We start from the raw sequence: 11,754 nt of genomic DNA on the forward strand, positions 1-11,754 counted from the left end.
TGGGGACGTGGCCATCAGCAGCTTATTTTGATGTAAAGTGACAAGAGGCCCAAAAACATCTCATGGCACTAAAATCTCATTATCTAAGGATGAATCTGTGCAAAATATCAAATGAACATGTATTGTGTAACCCATAGATCTGTCCCAACCTGTTCAAGGAAGCAAACTTAAAGCTGTCTTCTACAGTATTGATCTGCTTTTTCTCTAACGTTGTATCCAGTGCTTGAGTATGTGAAAAATATAATTTCTTACTTATTGAGTTCATTTGGACCGTGTGCCTCTCTCATCCAGTCAGAGAAATGCTACGCTCTACATCCAGTCAGCCAGGATCTACGACGAGGCCGTCTACGTGTGTGAAGCCTCCAACGTTTTGGGAAGAAGCCACAGCACAGCCCTGCTGAGAGTTGCTGGTGACACTTACTTTATATTTATATTTATAAAGTACTGAATTTATATCTAACAGAGGTTCTTAAATCCAAGATAAGTCAAGTCTACATTCATGATGATGTTGTGACACAATAAACTAAATAAACATTTTTCTGGGTATGAAGCACAATTGGCCACAAATCAATAATCAATTCATCTTCATCTTGTCTTAAAATGCATAAAATATACATTTTTGTGCAGTTTTTGCTTAATTAATGCTCTGAGTATGTTGTTCTTTCACCAAATGGCCTTTTTGAGTCTTTATATTCCAGGTAACGATTAATCGATTACTAAAATAGTTGACGAGTATTTGAATAATTGGCTCATCATGATTAATCAGTTTAATAGTTTCAGCCCTAATCGTTACATATTCAGGATTTATCTCTTTAACTATTCCACTACAGCTCACATTGAAGAAGAAAAGATAAATTAGTCAAACATGGACATTAAATAACTCAAAATATTACACGTTTTGTTTGGGCAATTATACTTGGAGTAGTCGTATGTACACAATGGATTCTTTTTCTTCTTTATTTCCAGTGAGTCCCATTATTGTGACTTTTGTAAGCAGAGTGAGCAGCACCATCGGGTCATCAGTGGTTCTGCCCTGCAGAGCTGTTGGGGTTCAGCCCATCACATACAGCTGGACCAGAGCGGAGACTCGCTCTCCCATCAGCCGCACTGAAACCAGACATGTTGACGGTGAGTCCTGCATGTGACCTGGTTCAGCCTGGATGTAACTACATGTCAGCTATGCTTGATGCAGAAAGTGGAGCCCTGCACATTTCCAGAGTTCAGCATTCGGATGCAGGAGAGTTCGTCTGTACTGCTGAGAACGGAGCTGGACGCCATCAGAGACATGCAGTCCTCGTTGTCACAGGTGTGTTTATTCCTCATCAGAAGCTGCTTTCCATTGCAAATGCTATATCGATATTCCCCTAATGTCAAAAAAAAAGTGCAATCGCAGTGTTTCCATTAATTAAAATCACGTGAATAAGTTTGTTCACTCAATAAATCATAAAAAACATGCAGTGCCTCATCCTCCTACTTCCTGTCGTCTTTTTTGTCTTTTCAGCCAGTAGTAACATCCTGCTGTTGGTCACATGAGTCATGTGATTACAAAAAGATTTTCTATTGCAGTTTTATTGAAATACATAAATTTTGACGCAGCTGAAAAACGACCCCATCCCAGCACAAAAAACTTTTTATCTAAAAATGTTTTGTCAAAAATTTCCATGTTTGCATTAAGCAAATTTATTTTCATAATTACAATTCGCACAATTATATGTGAATGAAAAGGCAGCAGTTAATACAGATTAAAAGGGAATTAAAACAGAGAATGATTCAAAGCTTTACTTGAAATCTGAAACTTTCATATTGGTGATTTAATATTCACCAATTCAGTAAATATTTCTTATACTAAAGCTATAAAGAGCGGAAATCGTTTATTTGTAATGAACACTGAAGGGTCAATCAATACAACACTTATGAATTATCTCTCTTTCACTTGGTTTTGAATCTCATTGGTTGCAGTTGGAGCGTTGATGAACTATTATTATTGTGTGATTTGGATCAAATAAACTATCTAAATGGTTACTACTAAAGGTGCAACTGAAAAACAGATTAACTCTGCAAAAACATGCCAGATAAGTGAGCTGAAGATGGATTTCTGCATGAGTTTCTGATTCTCCTTGATGCTGTTTTTGTTGCTAAGCTGAAGATCGTCCTGCTTCTAGAGACAAACACACAAAACTGATTCTGTCTGCTGTGAGTAAAGATGTGAAAACATTTCCTCAGGTTTGTGTGGAAAATCATTGAGCAGATTGTTTATTTGCTTTTCATGCATCATTTAAGTTCTCAGCAAATCTTCATAAATGGTGACATTTCATTATTTATCACTATAACATGCAACATTTGTGACATTTGTGGCCTTTCATCCATTTGATACATTTGTGATTAATGGTGTTTCAGCATCAAATGAATTTGTTCTCATGAAATCCTTTGTTTTGGTATTTCTAAGAGCTCTAATGTTGGCGAGGATCATCATGTTTCAGCTGAGCAGAACCTTCGACCAGCTCATCATCCCCATCTGATGGCTCAGAAAAAGTTAACATGTATGTATTTGCAGAAAAACTTTTGTAGCTCTTTAGGTAACAGTAACTACTTCAGTTTTAGCATGATTGTTGGCTTGTTTTTTGTTTTTTTTTCTGGGTGTGAAGTTAATCTTTTTGAATGGTTACGATTCAGAGACAAAACATTCCTTCAAGATTTTAAAGACATCGACTTGCAAAAGTTTTTTCCTTGATTTTTAACTTCAATTTTTCAAATTCTTTGAAACCAAAGTTGTTACAAAGCATATCATGCTCACCTGCCTGGTTTCATTGTGTTTGTTAAATTATTTGGACAGATTTTAGTCACTTTGGTAAATGGAAGAAATCAATAAGTAAAACTATTGCAAATCAAAAACACAAAGATTAAACAAGAATAATATTTCACGTTATTCTTGAAATGATTTAACCTCTCAGTTTAAAGGCTAAACAAAGTAAAAAATCTGGTTTGAATAACTTTACTTTTATGACAAAGAATCAAAAGGCTGCAGCTTGATCAGATTCCAGCCTGCAGTGACCCTAAAGAATTAAATAAAAATATTCATGAGCATAAAACTGACAACAAAGATCAAACTGTAGTCTCTTTTAGGTGAACAGTGTGTTGACAGAAAAAACAGCACATGCATTAAACCATCTGCAAAACACAAAATCTTACCCGGTATTTTTGGTCTAGGTTTTAGTGCAACTATTGTGGTCCACCTTAAGACAAAACTGTCTTAAAAGTAACTTTGTATAAGCTTGTGTAAGGTTTTAGTAATTCTTCAATAAAGATGCAAAGAGTACAACTTTCACTGGCAGATTGTTTTCACTTAAAACAGGAAAAATGTGAAAAAATTTAACTTTTCAATCAATATTCACAAATTATCGACTAAAAACAAACTTGTATATTTTGCTGAAAAGTTACTTTTAAGTTAGCTTTGTCAAATTTCAAGTGTACTAAACCAAAAGTACACTATAAAAAAATGTCAGCTGTGGTTGCCAATTTTACTGTATAAATCTGATAAAATTCATATTTATACAGATTTTACTTTACAAATACATTAAAATTCATATTTTTATGGTAAAATTCTGCCACGGCTGCTGGTATTTTACTGTAAATTAGAGATTATTTTTATAGTGTACTTACATTTTCCATACATCACTCATTAAAGTTTGCAAGAATTGTTTATAAACTTGTTAAACAAAGCTTTGGCAACCATATTATATCTCATTGATGAATGATTACTGCTTTGAGAATCTGATATTTCTTTTTTTTTCCAACCAGTATTAAAAACAAAACTTTTTACTTCAGTAAAAACCAACAGGTGAACATTTCCTTCATGATTAATTATATCTCACAAATCAATAAAAGAGAAACATTTTTCTGTACTCTTCCAGGTTTCAGCTGCAGCAACACGACCACGTCTCCAGCTTTTTCAAGAAAATTCCCAGCAGAGTTAAAGGCACCGCCGTCGAGGCCTGATCAGATTTTGGAGGAAGTGACCCATCCAGCCCAGCAGCTTGTTGTTTCGCAGATGCAGCCTCCAATATTGCCGCCTCCGCCGCATCCAAACTTCCTGTTAGGACATCTCAACCCCAAACTTCCTCTGGAAAAGGATCAACATTTAGCCTCAACTAGTCGACCCCTCAGTTCAACGCCGGCAGCTACCAGTCAGGGTTTCAGGGTCAGGATTTCACCACATCAATTTCTGCAATCTACAGAAAATAACGAGTCTCCAGTGAATCTAAAAGACAAACTGATGGAGTCAGAAACACCAGTGCCAACACAGATTTCTGTTTCCCAGATTAAAATTAAACCCTCAGTGAAAGTTACTCCAGAAGGGGAATCGTTTCATTTGAAACCCCATTCTTTCCACCAACGGAATATCCTCTCCAAAAATGAGACATCATCACAGATTTCTCCAAATAAACCAACTGCTTTGCACTTTTCAGCTTCTCCCCAACAAACAACTCACCGGCCTGCCACAACAATGAGTTTTCTCCCAAAGTTTCATCTTGAAAGCCCCGACATGCAACTTCCACCATCTTTAATCACCAAACCTCCGCCATTACAGTTTGATGATCGACCCACAGCAGCAACGTTAAACCCTGGATCATCTCAACAGCACCACCCAGTATCAGACCCAGTAAACACCAGTCATGTGTACTGGTTGACCTCCACGCAGAAAGATCGACCATCCAACAGCACAAAGCTGACAGACTGGAAAAAGAGGAACACCTCCCAGTCCCCAATGACCAGCAACGATCCCATGTGGGTGAAATAAGCAGCTTTTATTTAATCTTTTGATAAAAATCAAATCTATAGAAGTAAATGGTCTTGAATAATAGTTTTCCACTTTTTCTTAAATTTTTGATGCTTTTTTACTCATTTTTATGACTGTTCCTTCAGCTGCATTCCTTATTTTTCAGAAACACACTTCAAAATATGCTTAGCATAATATATAAAACAGAAAATATTTAAAACACTTATCGAATGCTTAGAGTACTCTTAATTTAAAACCATTTTCAAAGATTACAAGAAATGCTTACTTCCTGTAAGCATAAGCTAAAAAGTCCCAGATTAGTTTAAAATGTATCAAATTATTATTGAAGTTGCTTTTTGTGCGAGAAGTCTAATTTTTATTCTCTCCCAGAGGAACACAACAGTCGCCATCATGGCTGCCTGCTCTTGAGAAACACGACATCCCCATTGTGGTTGGAGTCGGCATATCCCTGGCTTTCATCTTCATAACCGTCACTTTTTATTCAGTCGTCCAGAAGAACGAACCTTTACCCCCGGGTCGAGCAGGTAGCACATTATTTTATTTTCTGATTGTCCTAGTTGGCTGAAAAATGAAGATTTTTTTCCCCCACAAAACTAGCAGATCAAGACCAGTTTTCTTGCGTTCACAACACATTGAAATCATTGTGTTTACATGTCAAAAGACAAGTAGCATTATTTCAAATGCCATTAGTATATTAACTTAAAATTTATTAAGTTGTATTAGTGATTTGCAATACATGCACATATGTACTAAAACAATAATCCTTTAAATTCTTTTTAAATGAAAAGGTTTCAAGATTTATGTCTGGAGATTAACTTTGTCATTCAAAATTTTTCTCACTTTCAATTCTGTATTTTGACTCAGCAACAAGATATATCTGACAGTTGCATGAAAAAAAAAAAGCAGTTTTGTTTTACCTAAAAATTGGCTTGCTTCACACAACATATGCTAACAAATTAGCTGTCTATACTTTACAGTAACAGGTTGATAAGCTGAACTCTTGTCTTGATGTGAAACGGACATTAATGTTTTAAAAGTCATGGAGGGACGGTATTATGTAAAATATCCCAGATAATGTTAATACTCTTGTGTTGATACTCTTAAGAAATAAGAGAATTAGCTAAATTAATTTATTTATCCTAAAACAATCTAAATGTAGGTAAATTTCTGCTTTTTCATAGAAAGCTAAATAAGTTTCAAATAAAAACTGCTAGCTACTTTTAAACATGTTTTTATATGAGCCAAGAAAAGTTAGCTGACTTGGCAAAGTCCCTTTAGCTTTTGCTGGTTAAACAACTTTTTTCACATAAAGGTTTAACGATCTCTTAAAGCTAAATATCATCCAGGTGCTTTTAATACTAAATCAATTTTAATATTAAATCTCTACATCTTTCCTGTTTTTGTTTTACCAAAAACTTATCTAAATTAGTTTATCTTAGCCTATTTAATGTAAGCTAACATAAACTAAAACTAAGCTTTTCACCTGTTTAGTTTTTCCTACCAACTTGTCAAAATAGCTTTTAAAAGTTACATTAAAGACTAATAAAAAAACAAAACATCTTATGTGAAACAGGAAAACCCAATTACCAAACTCACTTTAGTTAGCCAAGTTAGCTAAACTAGCTTTTTTTATTACTGGAAAACGTGGAAAACATTGAAGCAGCTAAATAAAGCAACTTTCAATGTTTAGCTCTTGTTACTGGCAAAGTCATTTAATCATAAACAACTCGGCTGTTATTTATTCAATTATTTATTTTTTTCATGTTGAAAAAATTGGCTAAATTAGCTTATCGTCTAAGCAAACTTAACAAAAACTCTCTTAATTTAATGTTAGCCACATCCTTTGCAGCTCAAAGGAATCTTGGAGTCCCAAAGAGACACGCTGACTGCCAGGCTGCTGGACACACGTATGAAAACAGGTGAATATAAAACTACAAAACACAAAAATATGGGAAAGGCAGTCCTGAGGATCTTAAACAAACGTAACGTAACTTAAACATCAGCTGTATGTGTGTACAGAGCTTTTGAGGACGATGACTCTGTCACCGTGATCGAGCAGAGCCCCAACACGTCAGACACACGGGCCCGACCTCCAGGGCCCAGCCTGGTCATTGTGCAGATGGAGCCAACGTTTGAGGAGATTCAAGATGTCTGCCACCCCGCAGTGGACCACTACTCGGTGACTGTGGAGACTCATCCTGAGCCCATTGTTGACACCAAGGTCTGAAATCCCACATGTGAAATTAATTTTACTAATTTGATCAGCATTAGGTTTGGAAATTAGAGGGAACCTATTAGGCTTTCTTGAACAGGTTAGATCTGTGGGCCGCACAAAATATGTTCCTCACAATTTTTACACAATCATTCTTAGATTATGAGATTTTAGTCTGATTTCAGTTCTGCTTATTTTGAGCTCCTTTCATAATGAGATGTTTTAGGGCGTCTGCTGCTGACCACACCCCCTAACTCAATGTTTACACTCGCATGTGGAAATGGCTGCAAACAGATGTGCAATTATACAACCATATATCTTTGAAAAGCAGAAGTAGAGCCTCCTGCACAATGAACAAAAATGCAGCAAGGGGTTTCTGGACGGTAAGTCAGCAACAAAACACTTGTCTTTTCCATCAGCCATTGTACAGCGCATACAGTGGAAAAACCAGCTGACCAAACATGCTGGAGCTCCGCTTGGGTTGCTAGGTAAGGGGCTGGGTGTGACTGGGGTTGCTAGAAAGAGGCATATTGTGACTTAACAATCAGGAGGTTTTTGAAACGGGTAATTTTCTAGACACCAATTGCCAAAAATCGGCTCGGTGTTTTTAGAAGCAGTTGAGACCCAAATGGAAATACAAAAACATAATAGTTCCCCTCCAACAAAATCATCAAAACTTTTTGGGGATTTCTTTTTCTTTTTTCCCCATTTTTAAGATAACTATAAGGATCCAGTTTACTCCTTTTCTATGGAAAAGGATTAGGACCAACAATTTAAAAAAATAATTCTGACTTTAAACTCTAAATCTAATTTTGTGTCTGTCTATGTCAAAATGAAAATAACCAAAAATTCTCAGGTGTATCTTAATTATGATGTTGGTAAGACTTCACTTTTTTGCCTGTCCCAAATGTATTTTGTAGATTTGTTTTCTAGTTTTAAGAATAGATTTGCCTGATGGTGCATAAACAATTTCAACAATTTTGATTCTGAGATTAAAGTCAAAATTCTTTTTTTTTTTTTAATGGCCCTGATCATCTTCCGTATTTTTCAGTTTGACTCATCGCTGGAGGAAGATAAAAGATGCAGTTTGTCGCAGCCCAGCATCCAGCTGCAGACCACTGAGGACTGGACGAGCATCTCAGGGGACAACCACAGCCCATGCCAGGACGCCTTTCCCCCTCCATCCTCTTTACCCTCTCGCTCCCCATCCCCGCCCTCCAGACGAGAAGACGCTCTGCACTCCTCTCTGACGCTGCGCAGCGCAGAGCCTTGTGCCGCACCCATCCACCACAGCCTCAGCATCTCACATGGCAGCCCTCCTCTGCTCGTCTCTCACCACGTCTCTCTGGGCCTCACCTCTGTTGCTGTTGACGTCCAGGTCTATCCTGCAGCCTCTGCTTCAACGGCAGTAAGCAGCAGTACTCACATCAACTCAGCTTCGAACTCAGCCTCAGTGACTGCACCGCTGTTTAGTCCTCCGTTGTTCAACAGCCGAGAGAACGATGATCGATCGACGGCCAGGTTACATCAGAGTAAGTAGCTTCAGACAGATGTTTGACCAAGGAGGAGACTGCAAGTAAATGTATCTTATCATAAGCAAACTTTAAATACTTAGTATTAGGGCTGAAACGATTAATCAATCGTATTAGTGGTGATTAACCGATTATTCAAATAATCGTCAACCAATTAAGTAATCGATTAATCGTTAACTGGAGTATACAGGCTCAAAAACGGCCATTTGCTGAAAGAACAACATATTCAGAGCAGTAAACTGTACAAAAAATTAATACATTTTGCATTTAAGATAAATCTCCTCAAGTGACGTAGTTTTTGCTTCATCTGATTGAAATTGTGTAAAAAAAAAAATCTATTAAGCACCTTTTGCTGCCCAGTTATGAATCAGTTAATCCAAAAAATAAAGATATACCTGCACTGTACTGATAAGTCAAGCAGAAAGCGCAGAGCTTTTACGTGTTGATAGAAGTATTTTTTAGCTGCAGAAGCATCGTTTACTACAAATGATCGATAAATATTTTATTGCCATTGTAGGCAATAAAATATTTATTTTACTTATGTATTTGCATCTTTTAATGTATTTTATACTGTATAAAAAAGATTTCTGTCATTAAATAAAAAAATGGACAATGTGCCAATTTTTTAACCAGATTAATTAATCATCAGAATACTGATAGAACAATCGATTACTAAAATAATCATTAGTTGCAGCCCTAATTATATTGTATTCACATAGAAAACATGTTTACTTTAATTCATGCTGAGAAATTGATTTGCTGGTTTAAAAGTTACATATTGTACATCTTTAGACATATTTTAGTCTTTTTTAGTTTATTTAGCTCTTAACCACACACACACACACGCACAACTGTTCAGACTTTCTGAAGTGTATTCAAGGTTTTTGTTTTGGATCTTGTCTGCTTTTTTGCTCATCGTCAACCCAAAAGTAAAAATTTTCAGAAGAATGTACAAAACAATAATACAAAGACACATTCTGATATATTTTAAATATATTCAGCATCAATCAGTACAATCATTAGATTTATTAGATGAAAACTTGATGTTAATTTGAAAGATATTACCTCCTCATCCTATTTTCCCTCTACTCGAACACGCATGACTTTTTTTTTTTTAAGTAGCCTATTTCTTTTTTTGCCAGTGTTATATGTATGTATTTATAGTCTCTGCAGTGCTATGATTATTGATGAGAAAGGGTAAAGTAGTATATTATTCATCTCAGAGATGCTAAGTGTTGTTTAGATGCTGACTGGCAATAAATCATGAGTGGTAAACAAAGAAAAAACAACATGACATTAATGAATCTGAACGATATAATGAAGGAAAATAAAAATGGAGGATGCATTTAGTACGTAAAACTTGTTTTGGGTAAAGCAGTTTTCTATTTTTTCATTTCTGCACCCTGGGGATAAATATCCTGGTTCCTTTCACGAATCTTTTTGTCTTTGAAAGTAATTTTTTTTTTAAATGTATTTATTCTTTATTGTATCTGTATATAGTTCAAGTAAAGTCCTTTAAATGTTTTGTGTTTAGTAAAACAGCCAAGGAATCCTTACTTATGACATCTCATCCTCATTCTTTATAACAAGGTATTTGACTGTTACGAGATATTTTTGTTTACCAAAGGAGGGTCACTGTCAATAAACAGACATTACACCCTAAGTGTTGACTGAATGTTTCATGTTTAATGGGAGGTTTTAGCGAAGTACAAGTCAACAAAGTCGGCATAACTGACGAAATCTGAAGACACAATCGAGGAAAATTGCGCCGTTACTTGGCAACCTCAGCCGAACCCAGCCCGTCACCTAGCAACACAAGAAGAATTCCACCACGTTCGTGGTGTTGCCGCTGCACGCGCTGTACTAGAAAAGACGAGTGTTTTGTTGCTGACTTACCATTCAGAAACTTCTCCTTTTCAAAGATGTTCGGTTACGTAAACGTTGAGTTGGGGCGTGGCCAGCAGGAGCCTACTTGGATTTAAAGTGAGAAGGGCCCTTAAAACAGCTAAAACCATAACGGACTAGAATGCAGTTTCATTATGATTTTGTGCAGAAAATGTAAGTAATGTGTTTTTATAGCCTATTGATTTATTTTAACCTGTTCATGAGGTTACCTTTAATTTTTTTTTTGTCCATTTCTGAAATTGAAGGAAGTTTGAAAAGAACCTGAAAACATCTCTCTCCCATTTTAGCATACACAAATATTTTAGTAATCATAACTGACCTAAAACAACTTAAAGTTTAGTCTGTTTTCATATTAGGTTGTTATGTGACTTTGTATTCTGTAGATCTATATGTCTGGTTTTTAACTTTTTCATGCAGGTACGGGTTATTCTCAACAGCTACATTAACTTTATAAATATAAATCCAGTATGTAATTGGGCAAGAGGCGGCGGTAAGACCCTGGACAGATCGACATTTCATCACAGGGCAACACAGAGACAAACAGGGCAGACAACAATGCATACACTCACCTACAATTTAGAGAAACCAGTTAATCTAATCTAAATAAATGAATACATTCTGGCTTTGTTTTCCTAATGTACTGAAGAAAGGTGAGTGTTAAAAAGAGGAAAGAAAATAAACTAGCAGCAGAAATGATCACATCTTGAATGAAGAGTACAATAGTTAAAAACGCACAGTAGTGACCAAGATGCAACCTGCAGAGGTCAGTATGATCACATGACAGTAAATTGATTTGTGAACTGCCATTACCACAAAGTTTAGGTTGGATAAAACGTCTGTGAGCCCATTTGATCAAAAACTATCAGTTTTAGTTACCAGTAACAGTTATAAAAATGTTAATTTTTATACAATTTGCTACCCAAAATACCTGAAACTAACATTATTTAAAATATTGTCACAAGAAAATAATATCTGAATAACTTCTGATGTGCTGAAACTACTTGATTTAATGATTCCTCTGTTGTTCGGCACCAATTTCCTTGTCACCCATAAGCTTTTCCCCCAGCACAGACTGTCTTCTGACATGTCTTAAATTGTTGCCACTAATTTACATATGAAATACAGAAGTAACATTATGGAACAAACCACAGAAGTCTGTTCTCATGACTGGAGGCGCCGCTTTGCTCCCCGAGTGTCTGATTAACAGATCGCTCACTTACTATTACTGTCACACAAAGGCAGGGGGGAATTTTTGGCACTACTAGTGGTGCAATGCTGTCACATTCTCATAATACAGTTTACATATT

The 11,754-nt window shown here is 36.1% G+C and overlaps 1 protein-coding gene across 4 annotated transcripts in view; it reads left to right on the top strand.

The window, feature by feature from the left end:
* LOC106954299 (uncharacterized) overlaps positions 1-8,747 on the top strand; it is an 18,153-nt gene extending 9,406 nt beyond the window's left edge. For 2 of the 4 annotated variants that reach the window (XM_015043685.1, XM_015043688.1), the window contains exons 9-18: positions 292-410; positions 967-1,128; positions 1,193-1,306; positions 2,141-2,223; positions 2,447-2,540; positions 3,912-4,785; positions 5,168-5,322; positions 6,633-6,717; positions 6,818-7,019; positions 8,062-8,747. In XM_015043685.1, the coding sequence (XP_014899171.1) occupies positions 292-410; positions 967-1,128; positions 1,193-1,306; positions 2,141-2,223; positions 2,447-2,540; positions 3,912-4,785; positions 5,168-5,322; positions 6,633-6,717; positions 6,818-7,019; positions 8,062-8,550 (2,377 nt within the window). In that variant the 3' untranslated portion in view covers positions 8,551-8,747. The remainder of the gene's footprint in view (positions 1-291; positions 411-966; positions 1,129-1,192; positions 1,307-2,140; positions 2,224-2,446; positions 2,541-3,911; positions 4,786-5,167; positions 5,323-6,632; positions 6,718-6,817; positions 7,020-8,061) is intronic. The other 2 variants (XM_015043687.1, XM_015043686.1) reach the window with 2 other exon arrangements.
* The last annotated feature ends 3,007 nt before the right edge of the window (positions 8,748-11,754 follow it).

The sequence above is a fragment of the Poecilia latipinna genome, unplaced genomic scaffold (assembly GCF_001443285.1).
Source record: "Poecilia latipinna isolate Pla-1442-1.1 unplaced genomic scaffold, P_latipinna-1.0 Scaffold645, whole genome shotgun sequence".
Lineage (NCBI taxonomy): Eukaryota > Metazoa > Chordata > Actinopteri > Cyprinodontiformes > Poeciliidae > Poecilia > Poecilia latipinna.